Genomic DNA, 21,972 nt, shown 5'->3' on the forward strand with positions numbered 1-21,972 from the left:
AGACCACTGAATTAGACCACTGCTTTCTTTTTTAATTAAGGTATAATTAACGTAAAGAACATAATACTAGTTTCAGTGTACAGCGTGATGATTCCACATTTTTCGCAGTATACACTGCGAAATCATCAACACAGTAGGTCACTGCCCTGTCAGCATATAAAGATACATAATACACATTACTGTTGACTGCGGCCTCTCTGCTGTACCTTACATCTCCATGACTTATTTATAACTGTAAGTTTGTACCTCTTGATCCCCTTCATCCATTTTGCACCCCTCCCCTAACCCTCCTTTCTGGCAACCACCACTCTGTTCTCTGTATCTATGAATCTGGGTTTTGTTTTATTTTGTGGTTTTTTCTGAATTCCACTTGTAAGTGAAATCATATGGTATTTGTCTTTATCTGACATATTTCACTTAGCATAATCCTCAAGGGTCAGGTCCACTGTCATAAATATTTGGGAAAATTCCATTTTTTTATGGCTTAGTATATGTATACACACACACACCTTCTTTATCCATTCATCCACTAATGGATGCACTGGTTGTTTCTGTATTTTGGCTATTGTAAACAGTGCTGTAATGAACATGGAGCTGCATGTATTTATGTATTTTTTCACACCAGTGTTTTTCTTTTCTTAGGATATATACCCAGAAGTGGAATTGCACAAGGGTTCTCCTCTCTACACATCCTCATGAACACCTGCTATCTTACCTTTTTGATGATAATCATTCCAACAGGTGTGAGGCAACACCTCTTTGTGGTTCCGATTTGCATTCCCCTGGTGATCAGTGATGGCGAACATCTTCTCATGTGCCTGTTGGCCATGTGTATGTCTTCTTTGCAAAAATGTCTACTCAGATCCTCTGCCCATTTTTTTAATTGGCTTTTTTTTGGAGGGAGGGGTTATTGAGTTGTGCAAGTTCTTTATATGGTTTATGGCTCGCAAATACCATCTCCCAGTGACTACACTGCCTTTTATTTCCGTGATGGTTTCCTTCGCTGCGCAGAATCTTTTCAGTTTGTTATTTCTGCTTTTGATGCCCTTGCCATTGGAGATCCAAAATAAATCACTAAAACTAATGTCAAGGAATTTATCACTTGTTTTTTTTCTAGCTTTATGGTTTCAGGTCTCACATGCAAGTCTTTAAGCCATTTTGAGTTATTTTTCATGTATGGTGTAAGATGCTGGTACAGTTTCATTTTTTTGCACATGGCTGTCCAGTTTTTCCAACACCATTTATTGAAGACACTGTCTGTTCCTACTTATACATTCTTGCCTTACTTGCTGTAAATTAACTGATCATATATGCATGGATTTATTTGTTTTTTCTGTTGTGCTCCATTGATCTCTGTGTCTGTTTTTATGCCAGTATCATACTGTTTTGATCACTCGAACTTTGTAATATACTTTGAAATCACGGTGCATGACACCTCCAGCTTGTTTGTATTTCCCAAGATTGCTTTGACTATTTGGGATCTTTTGAGTTTCCATGTAAGTTTTGGATTGTTTGTTCTATTTCTGTGAAAAACGTCACTGGGATTTTGATAGGAAATACACTGAATCTAGATTGCTTTGGTAATACGGACACTTTAACATCAACTCTTCCAATCCATGAGCATGGGGCATCTCCCCATTTATTTGTGTCTTCTTCAATTTTCTTTCATCAATACATTGTATTTTTTGGTGTACAGCTCTTTACATTCTTGGTTCAGTTTATTTCTAAATATTTTATTACTTTTGCAGCAAATGTAAATGGGATTGCTTTCGTGCTTTCTCTTTCTGATGGCTTGTTAGCATATAAAAACACGAGGTTTTTATCAATTTTTAATTTTTCCACTTTATTACATTCATTAGTTAGTTCTAAAAGTTTTTTGGTTAAGTATTAAGGGTTTTCAATATATGAAATCATGTCAGGGCCGCACTGTTTGTCAGGCTGGGGTGGCAGAAGGGTGTAGGGACAGGGCAAACAGTGCTGGCAAGGTAGGGGAGAGTGCAAAAATGGTGCCTGTCAGCCCATCCCAAGGGAGAATTCTAGCAGCCACGCCCCCTGGCGGACACTTTAGTCAAGTATCTCCTCATTCGGGCTACGCACTTCTTAACTTGCTGCTTTTGTGTTGGGTCCCTGGGTGGGTGAGTCTGTGCACCAGCCCTTTAAGAGTCAAGTCTCAGTGTCCTTCCGCCCTTCGGGTATGCTGGACGTAAGCCCACTGGTTTTCAAAGCGGACTTTCTGGGGGCTCTTCTCTCTGGTGCAGGTCCAACGCTTGGGGTGTTTGATGAGAGCCCTGAAACCCTTGCTCCTCAGATATATGCTCCCTTTTTGTGGAATCGCTCCTGCTTGTGGGTCGCAGCTCAGAGGGTGGGGTTTTGGCAAGGACTATGTCTCTGTGACTTCTACCCATCTGCATGTGGCCTTTTTACCCCGTTTCTGGAGGAGCTGTTCACCTAGTTATCAGGTCTACTTCAGGGAAAAAAAATTGTTGTATATGTAGCTACAGATTCGGTGTGTCCATGGGAGGAGGTGACTTCAGGGTCTTCCTACTCTGCCATCTTGAACTGCCCATGTCCACTACTCTCTAAGATTTGGAGGCAGGAATCACATGGAACAAAAGTATAATTTGAGGGTTTCCACCCTTTTCCCCAGGTGACAGCACAGCTTCTGGGCAAATTTTGAAAAGAACAAATGTGCCTTTGACATCTGCCTTCTCATGGCAAGCTCCACGCTACTACAGTGCTTCCTCGGGGCCAGGGTGCTGATCCAAGACAAACCGCCCCCTCAGGCTCCTTAGGGACCCCCCACTCTGCTGACTCGACAGCTCACGCCTTCTCCCGGCTCTCCTCTCGCTACTCAGCACACCCCCGGGGCTGCCTCTCAGTCTCCACCTCTCACTCCCGTCTCCACCTTTCCTCGAGGCTACAGACCTTCACATCCAGACACCCGCCAGACACCTGGATATCCCCAGCCATCTCCTACCACCACAGCCAACTTCTAGCTCAAGCTTTAGTAACTTTTTCTCACTGGATAGTGTATTATGTGCTGAGATGCTCAAGCCAAAAGCCGGAGTCATCAAGGCTTCCCAAAGCACCTCCACAATCTAGTGATTACTTAATCCCAAAGATTCTCAAGATTCCTCAAGATCTCTTAGAATTAAACTCTCCTTTCATTCCCTCTGCCTCTGTTTTGGCACATGTCCCCATCATTTTATTTATGGATCAGAGCAACAGGTTCTCAAGCCTTTTCCACACCCATCAGCATGAAATTCCCTCTCCACAGACACGGAGGACCAGTGTCATGACATGAAAATCAGTTCCTGTTACCCTTCCTGCTCCTGAAACTCGTCGCAAGAAGTGCCAGGGGCGTCTGGACGGAGACCTAACTCCTTCAGAAGGCTACTCTCCTGTTTCTCTCCCTGTCCTATGCATGTTCCAGTCACGCCATTCCACTTGCAAATCTGCGAATATCCCACTTTGCCCACAGGTTTCTTCACACCTTGCTTTCTCTACTTGGATGCATTCCTGTCCTTAAAGCTGAAGTTTAAGAATTTAAGATGTATCAAAAGCATGCCTCCTGTATTAACAGTACAGCAAGTGTATATCAGAGCACATACTACATTACATTAGAAACCTCTGTAAATGTATGTTTTCCACCCTTACACTATAAGCTTCTCAAAGGTAGGACCTACACCTTGCCTTTGTGTCCTCCATGTCTAGCACCACATTTATCAAGGGGTAGACAAAGAAAAAGTGTCAGCTGAAAGAGCGTCTCAAACTAATTCTTTAAGGTCAGTATAACAAAAGAGAAAACTAAAGAGTAAAAATAAAAAATGAAAACCCTCAAATGTTCTCAGGGATGACTTAAAAAATCCATAATGGTGGTATCATGCACCCTAACCCCGGCCACCCCAAACACATTCAAACACTTATCACTGATGACTCTAAACTTAAGATTCCATATTACATACACTGCTTCTATATAGTGGTTACTGTTCCTTAAAAGAGAAGTGACAGTAACTTTCTGCTAGTGCTTATAATAACAGAATCATAAAAAAAACTTTAGTCAAAGATTTTCCTAAATAGATCATGGAATTCAACAGCAACTACTTAAAAAGTTCCTATAAGTATAAGGTAGCAATGAAAACAACAAAAAACTAATTGCTTCTTAAATGTTGAGATATCTCTACGATATCAGTAAATCGGTCACTCTGAAATTAAACATCAAGCCCATGAAAACTACCTGTAGCAAAGGAAAATACTCTAGAAGGTGTTATATTTAATGTATTTAATACTGGAGACCATTTAAAATGTAAACAACTATTACAGCACTCCCAAATTATGGCACACTCTGAAAGGAAGTTAACTGACCACTGAATGCTACATAATGTGGCTGGCTAAACACTACCATACCTCCAATTTGTTTTTTTCAACAGCAGCTTGTAGAGAAGGAGAGGATACCAAAGGCTGAAGAGGAGCATCAGAGGAGGAAATCTGGAATTCAGGAGGAAAAAAAAACACAAAGAAGGTAATCAGAATTGATAGGTACAGGTAAGAAACAAAACCCCGTACATTTCTGAGATAGAGAAGCACTTAGAAGTATGTTAACAGAGGAAAATAAGGCACCAAGAAGAAAGTACTGCTTTTTTAAAATGCCCATCTGAAATTTCTAAAAGTGAAAGTATTTATTGAAGAATAGTATCTGATTTAAAATGGATTTCACTATTAAATAAAATGTTAAATGTACTCGGCAAGAGTGTACCAAAAGGATTCGAAAAATAATTAAGCTTCCGTGAGGGTTCACTTTCAGTCGGTTAATGAAATAATAATGCTCTGAGGCATGAAGACACATGGCTCCAAGTAGCAGGCAAGCACAAATGAGTTTTTATTTTTACTTATAACTGTTTTAAGAATGGATAGTAAAACAGCTGAAATAGTAAAAGTTAATTAAAGTTTTAATCAACTGTGTAAGAAAATAGAAAGAAGGCTGGAAGAGTTGATTAATGCAGTATAACAGCTGAGCAGCAGACAGACTTATCATAAAGCCATTTATACACTTCCTTCTTTAAAATCAGTTTGCACAGAGACCATTTCCACTGCTGTACTTGCTAAATTACCCCGAAGCATTATGAGAGTTATATATGCAGTAGAGGCAATTTATACACAAAACCAGATTTCATCTAAAAGCCTTTCACACGTCTTCCAACCCAATTTCTACACGCGTAGTCGATCACTTTAATGGAAGCATTCTCTTCCTGATCTCTGTACTGCCAAACTATAAGTGTAATATGTTTACAAAATGCACAGATCTTTGAAGCCATAAAACTGACATCTCTATATTGTTCTATCATATCAACAGTGCCTATGAGGAATTTTTAAAAATAACAGTTGCTATTATAGAAAGGTCATCATGTAATGTCAAAATAACATTGTGAGATGACAAGTCCACCTTCAATCTGCTTGTTATTAAGTTAGTTATGGCTGTAATTCTCGAATCACAACTCAGGACCATAAACTTTAGGGATATTTTTCCTTGCACATTTATTGTCTCTGTTATAATTGTGCAAACTAGCCATTTAATGACTCCTAATGGAAAATACACATAGAAGAAAATATTTAAAAAGTCAAACTGCAACATAATTTAGCTTGGCTTCAAAGCTTCGTTTATCCTGTTGGACATTTACTTGCTAGAAATCTTGAATTGCCACTTTATAGAGAAAAACAAGAGATTAAGAAAAAACACATAAAACCACTTGAGATAATAACCTGTATCACAAAGACTTCTTTGCCCAAATTCATGTAAAAGCTGAACATGAAAGAGGGATATGGGCATTTAGTTATAATCAGAGCTATTAATTCAAGATAATTTATAACTGTTTTCCTTTTGAGAAGATGATAAACTGACTTGGCCACTTTTAAAACTCAATCAGGAATAAAAAATTACTTAATAAATATTTTAATTTGACAAAGCATTTTAATGCCAAAACAAATTTTTAATATTATGTTTCAATTAGGGAGAAAAAGACTTATGCAGTAGTAAAGTCAATGGACAAATTAACAGGTGAATGGATAAACAATCGTACAGCCATAAACTGAACCACCATCCGCCATAAAAAAGGAATGGTCTAACAGTATGCACAAAACCAGGGATGAAGTTCCCAAATACTGAAAGAAACCAGAGACACAAAAGAGCATTCAGAGTATGATACCATTCACATGGAACTCTGGAAAGACAAACATACTCTACAGTGATGAAAAGCAGACCAGCCACCTGGGCTGGGGTGAGAGGCCAGACGCCCAGAGGAACACTTAGGAGGAAAGGTGTGTGTGCAGATCGTGACGGTGGCTATGCAGGGGCCCTTAGTTGTCAAAACTCACAGCAGTGTATCTTAAATTGTCTGCCTTTCATTGTACATAAATCATACCTAAAATTGTAAAAGTCGAATAGTATACATTTTACGTGAGCAAGGAATGAAGAAACAGAGGTCAACACACTGACAACTGAAGCAAGAGACACTACAGAACACAGACAAATGGGGGAAAACAAAAGAAGGTAGGGGAAGGAGAAAGATAATAGAGGCAAGGAAAACTGGGTGTTCTTGAGTGTTCTTCTGAGTCTCTCAAAACCACCCCCACGGCCACCTGGACCAGTCCTCCTGACCGGCTCCTTGCCCCAGGTCTCCCTCTTCTCCAGACATGAAATTCTCAAATGCAGAACTGATCACCGCACGTCCCTACTTACAAGACTTAAGTCGTTCACACACTTTTTTATGAGTCTAAACTCCTTAACCAGGCCACAGGTGTCACGGCGTTACTCCCCACCCTTCCCTGCCCTGGCCACACGCTGCCCAGCGCACACACCTCCTCTCCCAGCTCTCCATCTGCTCTGCTGCCGCCTCTGCATGAAGCATCCACACTCCTCTTAGTCCCTACTCATCCCTTCACTTTGCGTGGACACTGTCTCCCCCAGAAGTACTCCTTCACCCCTCCAGTCTGAGTGAAACAGCCACTTGAGGGGCTCCCAAAGCACCTTCTATAATGTTCCCTATTGCAGAAGTCATGGCAAGTCATCGCAACGCTATCTTGTAAAGATCTGATTACTTATCAGTACTCTTTGTTTAACTGGAGTTCTCTGAGACATTGTTTCTATTCTGTTCACCACCCTGAGCACCTGGCATTCAACAAGTCTCCTTACTTTTGAACATTATAGGAAAAGAGGAGGGGCAGAGCGTCTCAGAAGCAGGACCAAGAGGAAGCCCGGCTCAGCGGCTGCCACTGACCCGATTCCCTGGCTTGCCAGCACTGTTCTGGAATCTGAGAAGTTATCGGTTAAGTCTGAGATGTCACGGGCCATTCAGAACTTATTTTATAACTAGATACTAATTCCTTTTCACTGGATTCTAGTTGTTTTATATGTAGAAAGAGGACAAGACTTCGACCCTGGAAAATTTCAATGGAAATTATTAGCGGCATCAGCAAATCCAGCAATCATGGTTGAAGGTCCCCTACTGACTTCTCTTCAGCTCCCACCCCATCCTCCATCCACAGGAGCATATGCAGAAGGGCCCCATAAAGATACTCTTCAGGAGCAAATGAGTCAGAGTCAGTCCTCCAATTATTCTTAAGCCCAGAGGTTCTTCTCCAGGCTGCCACCAAAGTCCACTACACGTGAAGAAACTCCCAGAGCACTGCAGCTGCCCCAACTCCCCTCCTGCCAGACCAAGTCTGGTCAGGCAAAACAGGCTTCCAGCTCCCACCCACCAAGGCAAGGTGAGCAAATGCACTCTGAAAACGTATTAGGGTTACAGAGACACCAGTGTGCTCACTTGAGAACCAGAAGGCAAAATATCCATCTATCTTTACAAGAAAAGATCACATTATTGTCTTGATGAATTTTTAAATACCAATCTAACAGAATAATCAAGCAATAATATCTGATACTCCCAAACACTGAAAAATATATAATCACTGAAAAATACCTTATGGCTTAATTGCTAGCAACAGATTGCTTCAAAACCATTTTGGAAATTCTTGAATGTTTTCTATGTGGAGATTTTAACATGGCAGTTCTCAAGTAGACGTCTCATTAGCTTTCAATATATTGTGAATCTCAAGGTTTTCAGAAGTCCAGAAATCATTTAAAAAAAGATGACTCCCAATATCAATTACATTTCATGGCATGTATTAGATACAAAAGCTGAATTTACTGGACTAACAGAAATATCATGCAAAAGATACCATCAATTAAACTAATCAGTAGGAGGGTTAAAAGACTTTGATAGACTTTACTAAGTAATCACAGCCACTGAATAAGTGGAGGAAACCTAAATATTAATACACTAATTTTAAAATCTTTGGGTAAGTCACTGAGTAAGATTCTGGAAAACTTGCAAAATATATGTAACTGTTACATCTAAAATTCATTCAATTCACACTGCCTTGAAATTACTGCTCATGTATGTGAACTAATTATGTAATTGTCAGTTACTTGTAAGCAGTGCTTAATTACTAGTGCTAATTTTTATTGCTGTATAATATACATTGTTTTTACAATAATTTCTAAGTTGAAATAATGGATTTAGTTTTACTAAATATCTCTCTCTCCATATACACACACGTACTCACATATAAAAGAAAACAAATGAAAATTTTATCATTTTTAAACCTTTATGTAATAATTTATATAGCAATTGATTGGAAAAGTAATTTCATGTGAAATTCATACTGAAGAATTAAAATCTTTGGGTGCTGCAAGCTCCAGTATGTACTCAATTTCCTTTTTACTGTTCTAGCAGATTTTCTTCTTGTTTTTGATCACTGTGATGGAAAATGAATAATATGAAGATGGAAATATATGAGGGAGGGAGAGAGAGAGAGGGAAGGAGACAGGAGAGAGACAAGCTGCTGATGGAAAAGACCAATTTGGCCAAATTTCACCTTATCTATTCAAAATGTGCAAGATCTTCTATCTCACTTTATCATTGTGCTTCCAGTTGTGAAGCACTGTTGGTTAAGGAGTAGGGAAGAGGACAAAGAGGACAAATTACTGTAAAGGTTTTCTAATTTCCCCACCACTATTCAATTAAGAACCAGAGAGGGCAGTCACCCTGTATCCTGGTGGTAAGGAGAACTGTAAGACGGCCACCGTAATTCCTGCCCCTGTGTATACAGCTGTATATCGCCCTTCTCTACACTGTGAATTTGATGCATTCATGCCCTTGATTAGGTTGTTATATAACAAAGGTGGAGTAACTGTGGAGATATAATTATGATCACCAAAGCGTTGATTATGGATTACTCAAATGGGAGATTAACCTGGGTGCATCTGGCCTAATCAGATGGGCCCTTAAAGGGGGCTGGGCCCTTCCTGAAATGAGAGATGTGAAGTGTGAGAGCAAACATCCAACTAGTCCTGAAGAGGTAAACAGCGAGTGGTGTTGTCAGAGGATGGGGTTATCGGGCAAGTACCTGATGGGGTCCCCAGGAACCGACAGTGGTCCCCATCCAATACCTAACAAGAACACGGGACCTTAGTTATACAGCCAGAGGCAAATGAATTCTGACAACCATGAGCTTGGAAGAAGACACTGAGCCTCAAATAAGCCTGCACCCCTGGCCAACTCTCGATTTCAGCCTGGTGATACCCTGAGCTGAGAACTCAGCTAACACAAACGCAGGCTCTTGACCAATAGAAACCGTAAGACAGTAAAACTGTGTTGTTTTAAGTCATTAGGTTTCCAGCAATATGCTAAATGGTGAAAAGAAAACAAATACAATAATCATCCCTTATTCAAAAAAAGTAGAACATCCTGAGCAATCTGGCATTCAACTACCCCATACCACCCCTATTTGCCTTCTAAGATTTCTTGCCTCAACCTTATTCTGTCCTGCTCAGCTCCCCACCCCCAACAGCCCTCCTCAACACTCACTAGACAAGATGGTCCTGCGGACCACTCACCAATCCAAACACCAGATAGCAGGCCTGAACTCTCTCCCAGACTCACCTGCTCTGGCACAGATGGGATGAAATGTCCCTTCAGCCAGGAATGTCCTTTCTGCATTAGCAACACTCAGCCTATTTTCTCTGTGGAAATCCTACTTTTCTATTAAACATAATCTGAAACGTACTTCTCTTAAGAATTCTCCCAATGGAAATTAATTAGTGCCAGCGAAATCATGTGTTCCCACAGCACTTTCATTCTTCTATTACAATAGTTACCACAGGTTGCTTTGCTTCAGAAGAGAGCTCACTGTACGTGGCTATTAATTACATGGTGATACTGTTCGAGAGTAATGGACAAAGATTGTATTATTTCAATCTCAGTGCCCTGTAGACATTCAATAACATTTGTCTGTTGCATGACTAAATGAATAAATAAGAGAAGGAACAATCCAAGGGAACTTCAACAGCCGCTCTGTGCATTCCCTGTCTAGTTTCAAAATGACAGGCTAGTGCGGGTTTCAGGAGCGAGGGAGGCAAGCACTGAAGGCTGATGGGAATGCGGGCTGATGTGATACACCCACCCTGGTACCCAGCACCGTGCAGTTGCTTTAAAAGATGCAGAAGAAATAAAACACCTTTTTGCTGTTTGAGGCTATAAACCAGTAAAAATTAGAGTACAAGTATATTTCTACTGGGAAAATATTCTCCTTTGTTTTTTTCTCTGTCTGAACTTTCCTTTTTCCTTTTAAGCCCACTCCCTTAATTCATTCTTTTAGTGCCACACAGCCTCAAAAACATGTGGCTTGTACAAGGTCCCTCCATAAAAGCAGCACATACAACCCTCCCTGATTTCTCGAAGTACCACGTTTATATGACCAAACACCGTATTTTTTAAGTGTTCACCGAAGCCACTCTTCACAACAAGCAAATCCCTAGGAACGGAGGAAGCAGCACCCTGACCTGTGTCGTACTCTGCGTGCTGGATCCCCCTGGGGCTTAGCTCACGGACACACTAAGTGGCCTGGGAGGCAGGAGGGAAATATTTTAGAAAAATGCCAAAAAGTATTTGCCACTGTTTTCTTGTAGTTTATTGCTTTGTATCTGCAACAACATTTATGAAATGTCTGTTCCGAAGGGCAAGACACTTATCAGTGTTTTTTTTTAAAGGTTGAGAAATTGTTGCCTCCGAGAAACACAAGGTCACATTGAAACCCTTACACTTATTTAAAATAAGAAAATAGGAGTAGTGACACATACTGGCAACACCAAAAAATGACAGCTTAAAACAGGAGGGGACATAAAAACTATAAAGGTAAAACAATTTGGAGCCATTTAATAAGGGGTAACAAGCTGTACCCAGGTCACCAGCCAGTCGAAACGCGCCCCTCAGAGTGCAGCTGGCACTCAAACCGCCCCTCCCTGGGTAGCCCCGCGAGGGCCCAAGTGCTCCTTAAGTGCCTGAGATATAAAATACTTGCATTTTGTCTCACATTAGGTTTTATTATTTTAACCTGGTCTCTTTCCCACTATGAAATTAAATCTCTTTGAAAGTAAAGGTTATGTCGTCTTTAAGTATCCCAGGAGACTATGACTAAAATATTAAGTGATCAAAAATTATTTGAATGTTCAATATATTACTGAAGAAAAGACACTATAGATTTAAATATATAATGTAATTCTTAATGATATATGAGTACTTGCACACTGGTTGCCATAAAAGAGGAAGAAATACTTTTAATTTGCTAGAATATAAACTTTAAAAAAATCATTATTTTGCTTACAAATGAATAGGTGGAATTCATTTTCCTTTGGGTTAAATGGGATTTTTGTGAACTTTTCTGAATTTTCATTATACAGTTACAAACTCAAGAATATAGCCTTTTACCATGAAATTTTTATTTTCAAGCCTACAAAAAAATGCAAAAAAATTCAGAATACCTCTATAAATTTCACAAATATTCATCAAATGTTAACATTACGCAATGTTTGTTCTCTCTCTACAGGCACGTGGGCTCTCACACTCACACACAAAAGACAGTCACCAGGTTTCACTGATCCATTTAAAAATGAGTTAGAGATATCATGACATTTGATGCTAAACATTTTGTTCCAGAACACACCTCTTTATGAATGAATTCTCTTAACTAAACATACCATTATTGCATATAAGGAAAATACATAATTCCATAACAGCAGGTATCATCCAAGACAAATGTTTTCTTATACATTACTATATAATTTCCAAATTGTTGCCAAGAAGAAATAAAATACTATAAATATACAATAAAAAACAAAAATATTTAGGATTTTTTAAAAGGGTACTTGACATAAAGCAGTATGCTTTATAAAATGTATTAAAATGATTTCTTAAAATTTCACATAAAAATGTTACTTATGTTTTAAAAGTCCTTTTCTCATAACTGCTATAACTAAACTTAATTTTATGGATATTATGAATATCATTCTCATTATTGTCAAATTGTATCATTCTTTCAAAGATTTCCTCTCCTACATCCACTGTAAATGCAACATAAACTCTACAAAGGCACTTTGTTCCAAAATATATATTAATGATACTTTAAACATTTTTAAACAAGCTTCTTTCATGGTCAAAGACAATATATTAAAATGTCCTTACTTTGTTAGCATTTGAATTTTTTAGTACATTGCTTCTTCATGTAGACTGAAAAGGAAAACCCAGCTTGCATGTAAAATGAGATGAAATTATTGTCTCTGCAAACAATTATATTGCTTATAGCTTGCTTACTGACCTGAGAATCAATGGCCAAAACAATGACTGTAACAATAAAGACAATTAGCCTTAAACTGTAATAATCTGGGATGGTAAAGTTTAATCACGGGGGAAAAAACAAAAAAAACCCCATATTTGTTCACTACAGTAAGGTCTCAACAATTAGGTATCAAAGTACTTGATAATAACCCATTAAAGTGCCACGTCTTTATATACTTATGACCGGACAGATCACCAAAGAACTTAAGGGGAAGACAAAGTTGCCTTTTTCTTTTCCATTCATTTTCAGAATCTTGTGAAATAATTTTCTTGGTCCTCTTTTTCAGTTAGTGGCTTTATCTTTTTATAAATTTCATAGAATTAATGTAATAAATAACATTTATTAGTTATTAGACTCTTAGAATATGCTCCTTTCTGAATCAAGAGTTCTGTTTCGTGAGAGCTCATTATCATTATGTGACAAAATACACGAATATTTAAATGTTAAAAACTATGTACTTAGCATACTGAGCTGTACTGCAAAATGAAAAATAAAAGTTTAGATCTATTCAACAAACATCAGTTGGTAACAGGGATGAAGGTTTTACTTACATTTGTAATAGCTATAGCATTTTTATCATAGTATTTCTTCTTTTCATATTTATCTCTGATGAAAAATTCCACTGCTCTGAAAACAGGTAACTTAAGGAAAACCATGAGTTCAGTGACATGTACAGTCTGCTTTATTCATTCCTGTCCACAAAGCCTAGACTCTAAATTCAATTTTCTTCCTCCCCAGTCTACGCTTTCCTCTCACACTACTTTTGCAACTACATTCTGTAACCTATTTTTCTTTCTGCCAAAGAAAATCTTATCTCTTCCAGGAATTTTTCCTCATTCAACAAAATCACCCAACCCAATTCCAGAAAGAAAAGTGACCACACTTCTCACTTCCATCATATTCTCCAGCCCTCCAAACCCAGCAAACTCTAAATGCAATTAAAGTTCATTTTAGATCTTCAGTATCATAAAATAATACCCACAGAGTTCCCACAATGTACCAGACATTGTGTCACTGTGTCGGTTTGTTTCCTTTACTCTTTCCAAAACCCGGTCATGTGCATATTATTACTTCCGCATCATAGATGAAGAATCAGCAACTTGGAAAGATTAAGCAAGTGTGATTCGATAGTTAAGTTCTTTCCTACCATGCCGGAGTGTCTCTGTTTTGGATCACAGGTGATTCTGTGTCACAGAAAAATGGTGGCCAATTTTTTTCTTGCAAAGCTGAGGAATGGAGAAATCAAGAAGCTAAAACTAAAGTTAATGTGTTTAATTTTTTGAAGTTGGCTGGCCTAGCCTTACCAGTTTGAAAGAGTGAGAGCCACATCTAGTGGGATATATGAGAGTTCTGAGTTACCCGGAGTAGATGACTTCTCTTACATTGTCAATCACTGCTCTATTGTATTCCACCCCAAAGGGGAATCTTCCATCAGGAATTCTTAATCTTGTTAGTGCCAGGAACCCCTTTTGGTAGTCAGGTAATGCTCTGGGTTCCTTCCTGGGAGAGTGCTTTTTAATGCATAATGTAAAATACACAGAATTACAAAAGAACTGAATTACACTGAAATACAATCTCTCCTTGGATTATCAAGTTAAGACATCCTTTTGTTCAAAAGAAAAGTTACCTGAAGCAGTAAAACAACAGATTTTCAGTCAATAACTCCTTATCATAAGTTAATAAAAGCCTTTTAAATTGACAACCGAGGTAACAGGTGATAGCGCTGACAGACCAATATACAGGAGATATTAAAGAGTTGGACATTATGAAAGCACTCAAAGGAGGCCAGGGAAGTCAAATAAGACAGGGAATCTAAAACATTCAATTTATTAAGTAAGCTGAATGATGGAAAGCTATTTTTAAGACAGTTTTCTACAGCCTGAATATATGAAAGACATTGTACCTAATTAACAACCTATAATGAAGGTGCCATTTCAAAACTAAAACTGGCACAGCAGAAAGTTTAGAAGTCTCTGGGAATCTAGAGTACAAGGGAGTAAAGATGAAATCAGGAATGTCTGACACCCACCTTTTCAGAATGTTACTGGTCAGGAGGAGTTCGTTTGTCAGTCAGTTAACTTCTGCTAATGAAAATAAATGCTTTAAAATCTAGAGAAGAATGTCAAATTTGGAGGGCACCTTCATTTTCAAAGTAGCCTTGGAGACATTTTCAAGTGAAATAACCCAGAGTTGCCACAAGAGTTATTTAGAAATGTATTTTGGCAGCCAATTTCATACCAAAAACTACTACAAATATGCCAAAACTTTCATAAAATGCAAAATGTCATTTTACTCAAACTGTTCCACATGTAAATCGACTAAATTTGAGTTTGCTCATGATTGTAAATACAAGTTAAACATTATCTACAGGCACAGCATTTTGCATAGCACTTTATTTGCCTGTCCTCAAAGCAAACAAATGGCATTTTACAAGCCCAGGGAAATCTCATTACTATTGGTCTATCTTTTAACACATATGTATTTGCAATTTAATATTTTTTCCCCTTCTTTGGAGATATCATTTAAAAGACAATTAAATTAACATTTTACTCCCAAGAAGCAAAATCTTCCAGTTCCAGACAAGTACCACTGACAGCAGTAAAACTCTGAAAAGCTCAAAGGAAAAGAGCTGCTCATTAGCTTTGGTGCACAACAGATCTCACGGAACTGAAGTAATTAAAGTTTTAGATAAGACGAAATATCACAATAATGAAAGGCTTAATGTAAAGCATTATCATTTGTCATGCACTAGTACATGCAGCTATAATTAACCACACGAGACATTACACTCTCACTGTGGCTTCTGCATAACTTGAGTAACTGTAAAGCTTTTAAAAAGTGACAAATCTTGTTAAGAATGCAGTGAAGTCCCATATTATGTGAGTTTTACTCAATTTGGTTCCACTGCCTCTACGGATGAGACAATATTTAAATCCAAAAAAGCGCAGAAATGTTAGACTTTTCTAAGAGCACTGAGCTTTAGAATGATTTATGAAAAAAAGGAGGACTGATTTTCTTACTAGTCTCCCAAATAAAACCTCCAAATCAATTGGAAAGGAGAAAAGAGATGTTGCTCTGATAGCTAAGGTAAAAAAATTCTTTTAAGGCTACAGTATGACATTAGAAAAGGGGCTGGTCTCACAGTCCAAGAGATGTCATCTTATACTCTTACATTAGTAGTCACTGTCTACCTCATATTTGTTTGGACAAAATCCCTCTTTAAGTAGTTTCTGTCACATATGAGATTATCTTTTTGTGAATAGAAAGAGGTGAACACCTCACATAAATACGACAATTTGTATATACTTTACAAGAAGTAACATCTAGGTTGAATCAAGTAAGCATGCTTGAGCTAACAATGGCAAAAATACCATACCAGATAGTCCAAAGTTGAAACTGCACATGGACCTTATCATCTAGTTGCAAAGAATCCCAAACCATATGCCAATCTACAGTTGAACCTTGAACAACACAGGTTTGAACTGCATGGGTTCACTTACATATGTATTATTTTCAATAAAAATATTGGAAAATTTTTGGAGATTTGTGACAATTTGAAAAAACTTTCTCTTTTTTCTAGCTTGCTTTGTTGTAAGAATACAGTATATAATACATTTAAAATACAAAGTATGTGTCACTCACCGGTTTATGCTATCAGTAAGGATCCCCAGTCAACAGCAGGCTGAACTGGGGTGGGAGTGGGGTCAAAAGTTAACACACATTTTTGACAGCATGACGGAGTCTGCGACCCTAATCGCCTCATTCAAGAGTCAGTTCTATTTTTTTAAAGGTCATCAAAGCTCAAATGTGGCAACACTGGCTTTACTCAAGACTACCGTCACTGAGTAACACGCAAGTGCCTTATTCAGGAGGGGAAGGCTAGAGGCTCTGGGAGGTTTCTTACAGCTCTTTGAGCATTCCACTCTATCCATCCGGCCCCCAAATTAAAACATTATGCTTTATCTCACTGGGTTATTTTGAGAATTAAAAAAGATAATGTACATAAAATGTAAAGCTCAGTATTCGGCAGACAGCCAACCATTTCTAGGCAGTAAAGCCACCATGGCTATGGTTTCAACATTATATCTTCACCGGGTCAAGGGTCAAGGGTTTAGACTGATACCAGACTCTAATCAATTCACTATAAAATCTCATCTCTCCTACAACATTTAGATAAGGATCGAATATTTAAAAATATATCAGCAAAAATACCAGGACTAGTAACTCACTGGCCCATCAATCTTTTACTTCTATAAAGGTTGTCATATAATTGGTGGTAATTACTTAAGAAACAGTATTCCTACCAACATGTGCAAAATGAACTCATACATGCATAGAAAAGGTGACTATAAGAGGATACCAAGAAGCTATATATTATCCTTCCCTGATTATATTCAAGGCTTATGTGAAAACAGCACAGAATCATAGTGACAAAGATTAAGTAACGTGGAAGCCACTTGCCTCTGCGAGGCACCAAGTGACCTACAGAGTCACTACCCAAAATTTTGAGAACCTCAAGTAAAGTAATTTACCCTGTAATAGTCGAGAGAAGTCCACAAAACCCAACTCAAACCCAACTAAGCCCCAAATACATGCACACAAATTCCAGAAAAGGGAGAGTCTTCAATCTGAGGACCCTTACATGTCAACTCAGACTTGGGGGTGAGGAGCCGGAAGAAGAGGAATGAATGAAGGCAACTAGCAAGCCGCCGGTAACAGCCGTGCAGGCCGCCGCGTGTTTGCCCTGCCACTCTCCTTCCAGCTCGCTCTGCTCCCCGGGCTCTGCCCCAGACCTTCCAGGGGGGCAGGGAAACAGCATTTCCCAGACTCTCAATAAAACAATTCCTAAAAAAGGTACAAGCAAGTTCACCCAGCACCTCTCTACGGCCTGCATGCTCAATGAGTGACTCTAGATTTCCTGCTTTGTTCTACCGCCCAGATGCACGTTTCCAGCTACAAAATGGGCACCTCCACGTGTATGTCCAACAGACACCTGGAGCTGCCTGAAGTAGTGAGGCATGACTCATTATCTTCCATTTCTGGCCCTTAAACTTATCTGGTGCTGAATTCCTTCTCTCATCAGAATAAGCTTTACCTGACCTGAAGAACCTCAGCTGAGCTGAAAGTTTGGGGTCATCTCAGCGTCTTCTTCAGGAACAAAGCCAATCTAACCTAACCCAGCTGCTCCCACTTCCCCAGTTCCTTTCCAATCTTCTCAATGCATTTCTGTCTGTTTTCAATGCCACTATCTAATTCATATCTTCAACACTGCTCATTTCAGGGCTATACAAACATTTCACACGGTCTCTCTGATTCCAAGATTTCCCAACTATTCTTCCTTGCGGTAGAAATTACTGTTCCTACTGTTTCAGCAACTTCAAAAGCCTTCGTGACTTTTCAAATCCTCCAACTCTTTGGGCCAATGGAATGAAATCCAAACCGCTCTGTAAGGTACTGAAAACCCTTCACAATCTAGAAAAGAAGGTTCTTCTGCCACCTGCCCCATAAAACTTGTCACATCAAAACCTTAAAATGTCATGTTTTTTCACACTTTCATTATGGGTAATATATAACTGATCTTTAAGAAACTAGTCTACTGTCAAAATTGCAAGTGTCATCTTCAGACAGAATCACAAATACCTACAAATAATTAGATAATCTGATTATAGAACAACACAATTTTGATGAGCTACTTTCTCAAATTTCAATATGAATTGGGGAAATACTATACGATCAATGATTTTATCTTTAACAAATGTGAAAAACAACATTCTGACTAAAATGCTTGTGAGGAAATATCTGTGTATGTAAGGGCAGATCTGTAAAGCAGACGCTGTGCTGTGACCTTTCACAAACATGAAATGTCAACAGAAATATTAGCATAAATTACTTAAGCACTTCTACCTACACTATGAAATTTGCCTTTTATATGTGCCAAACTGCTTCACGTAAAAATATAATTACATAAAGGTGATCAGAGAAAATCTCTTTAGAAATTATTTTTAAAAACACTCCAGATGCTCACAAATCAAATCTCTAATAATCAATAATCCTAAATAATAAGAACATATACTCTCCATTCACGAATAGGCAATCGATCAAGAAGAATCAGTCAAAATATTTTACACTTAGTAATAATTACACAACAACACTATGCAGACCATGTGTTAAACAAAGCACAGCTCAGGGCACATCAATTTCTATCTTTAATGAACAACAGTATGATAAAGTTCACATCTTCCTAACTAACCAGTTAAAATATGAACTGAAAATGAGTTAATTCTTTTAAAACCCACAATAAAGAAATTTCAAAGGATACTGATCTGTCTGCGGTCTTCGGAAGTTCTCTGGGAGATTGGCTTCATAGAGGAGTCTTGCTTTAGTATTTCCCATATCTTGCATGCACTGTAATTAAAAAAAAATCAAGTATTTTCATTACTCATATGAACATTAAAAAGTAATTCCTAGACACACCCACACATATATACAAAAAAAATCAAGGAACATTTATTATTTCCAATATATATTCTCCTTAGAAAACTAAATTATAACTATTAAAGTTTAGAACAGAAGCATTTTTTAGTCTTTCACATTTTTTCAACATCTGTGGATCCATAGTTCCCTAATGTCTTTTTCTATGAAAACAATACCATCTGTATTTATATCCAGTACTTCCTAAAAGTGGATCCCCTGGTAGTTTGTGGGCAGTAATACTGTCTTAAATATATCACTTGAATAACACTGCCATTTCCAAGGCTAACAACTAAAGATCAAATATTCTTTGTTTTGAGCTTTAAATACTCTTGCGGGATCAAATGGAAAGCACAGAGAAGAGAAACAGCACCAACCTAGAACTCTGCAGGAGTGGATCAATTTCTCTGGGGTTATTAACCTCTGCGATGCTATGGATCCTCTCCCTACAGAAATTGCCCAGTGGCCAAACTTTACATACAAGTTCAGTTCATTGATTCACAGGACCTTCTCTCTAAAATCTACACACCTCAAGAGTAAGAACCACTACTCAGGAGGCATAAATAATTTGATAATCATTTCAACCATTAAATTTTAGTATCATCTTGAGTAAGGACTAGGCAAACAGTAGTTCCTGAGAATTCTATTACATTAGGAGGTAAATTAATGTCTACAAACAAAACATTATTCTATTACTGTTTTACATCATTTACATACAGCTTGAGTTCCTTAAAATGTTTAAATGACAGAAAGATCAGGGTTTTTTCCTGGTTTCCTAGACATACTCCCGCTCTCCCAAGAAGACAATCCAGATTTAACAGATTACCAGATGTCGACCTTAACTTGTAGCCCTCAAGTGTCCACAACACCATCTTCCTTCAAATGAAAGATACAGTGACTCAAGATATGCAAATACACACTCACGCCTAGATGTCTCCTCCGCCCCACCTCAAAATAAGTACACTCTTGAGTAAATGAAACAGTTCCAAGTTATTCCTCTAGAGACAATGAAAAAGGGAAGTAATAGGGAGCTGGGAAATAAGAACTAGTAAACCAAAAAAGAATTAAAGGCTTTTTGTTATTTAGCTTTGGAGAGAAAACAGGAGCTAAGGCAAAATAAATCCAAGCTTCAGAAGTCTTAAAGATGGGAGAAAAGAATTGTGTAAGGTGACCTGACAGTACAGGGTCAAGAGGGCTCTACTACATCAAGACGCGTGCTAGCATGAAGTCAGTGTAAGTAAAGCTAACATGTGATTCTGCGTGTAGGGAGAAGAGCCGAGGAACTTTCAGTATAGTTCACTCTTTCTGAAAGAAGAAAAAATATTTTCCATTTTATTTAACATTTATGTTTACTTAACAAAAATTTAATAAAAACAGTACCTACTATACGTACCATCTTTCACTGATCCTTAATTACATTTTTCTTCACATTTAACATTTATGAAATAAGAAATCATTTTACAACTGATGGTATCCTCTAATTGTTCATTTTTTCTTTTAGTCCATAAAATGGAGGTGCTTCTTATAATCAGCAATATCTTTTATTCAATGAATATGATTGTGTATATTTTATATAAAAGGTCATTAATTTTTTTTGGCAAAATAAAAAATAATTAGGATAAAGGCATGCATGTACATTACACCAAATTATTTAATGCTGTTCTAGGGATGCTATTACAATTAGGAAAAGGAAAAAGAAGTATAAAAATCCCTGAGGGAGAAGTGATGTGAAATAATGAGCCGTCTGTACAGGAGACGACTGCCGACAATGACTGGGTACGGGTGCATGGTGTTTGTCTGGTAGCTGGGATGGGGAAATGAGGATTCAATGACACCACAGACGCGGAGAGGTCATTCTGCAAGGAGAGTGGACACACTGGTAAGCTCAGGGGTTTCTAGGTTTCTAAAATAGAAGAGGGTAGAGGGGAACAAAGGTCAGTAATGAAAGGATCATGGAGATAAAAGCTTAAGCAATTTGGAGATGGTTAGAGCCAGGGGAGAAAAAAACAGAAGCTGGAATTGGGGAAGGTGACAGGAATATGGTACAAACTAGTTATCCTCAAAGTTTCGAGACACTACAATTAAGGGTCTTATAAAACATGAAGATTTATTCCATTGGCCTTGAACAGCAAACTCTGTCTAGTAATTTCAAGAAAATAATGAAAATAGCCTAACAACTGTAATGGCAAGCATTAGCCTCAATATTTTTATATATAAATATGTATTATTCATTATATGTATTATATAAATTGTATATATATGTACGTATGTATGTATGTGTATGTGTGTGTATATATATATATATACACACATATGTGTGTGTGTGTGTGTGTGTGTGTGTATGCCATTTTTAATTTTTAGAAAACCCTGATTTGGGCCTTATTACCCTAATTTGACAGGAAAGGAAACTGAAGCTGCAGGTTAAGTAACAGACCCGAGTTAATACTCCAGGAGTACCTAACTCTTGATAAAACCAACCTCAGTTTAGGTATCTCAGGCTGCAGCCAATGGAAATGGGGACTATGTCCTGCAAGACTTACAACAGCAGGCTCTTTGCTTTAGAGGCACAGTTTTCCTTTTACAGATAAAGAAACTGAAGCACAAAGAGGTTATAGTTTCTCTACTGGGCAGTACAATGAATGTTACAGTATACATAGAGTATAACACGGGCCCAAAGCCTCATACACCACTAAAATTCAAAAATACTATTTGAACTGAAATACTGAAAAGCCTCTATGGGCTAACATAGTGTCATCACAATCTAACAAAGAT

The 21,972-nt window shown here is 38.0% G+C and overlaps 1 protein-coding gene across 6 annotated transcripts in view; it reads right to left on the reverse strand.

The window, feature by feature from the left end:
* Positions 1–21,972, reverse strand: part of SMAP1 (small ArfGAP 1) — a 165,819-nt gene that overhangs the window by 45,269 nt on the left and 98,578 nt on the right. For 3 of the 6 annotated variants that reach the window (XM_037012622.2, XM_073224480.1, XM_037012623.2), the window contains 3 exons: positions 19,049–19,134; positions 13,281–13,356; positions 4,408–4,488 (listed from right to left, as the gene is read on the reverse strand). In XM_037012622.2, the coding sequence (XP_036868517.2) occupies positions 4,408–4,488; positions 13,281–13,356; positions 19,049–19,131 (240 nt within the window). In that variant the 5' untranslated portion in view covers positions 19,132–19,134. The remainder of the gene's footprint in view (positions 1–4,407; positions 4,489–13,280; positions 13,357–19,048; positions 19,135–21,972) is intronic. The other 3 variants (XM_073224482.1, XM_073224481.1, XM_037012624.2) reach the window with 1 other exon arrangement.

The sequence above is a fragment of the Manis javanica genome, chromosome 16 (genome assembly GCF_040802235.1).
Source record: "Manis javanica isolate MJ-LG chromosome 16, MJ_LKY, whole genome shotgun sequence".
Classification (NCBI taxonomy): Eukaryota; Metazoa; Chordata; class Mammalia; order Pholidota; family Manidae; genus Manis; species Manis javanica.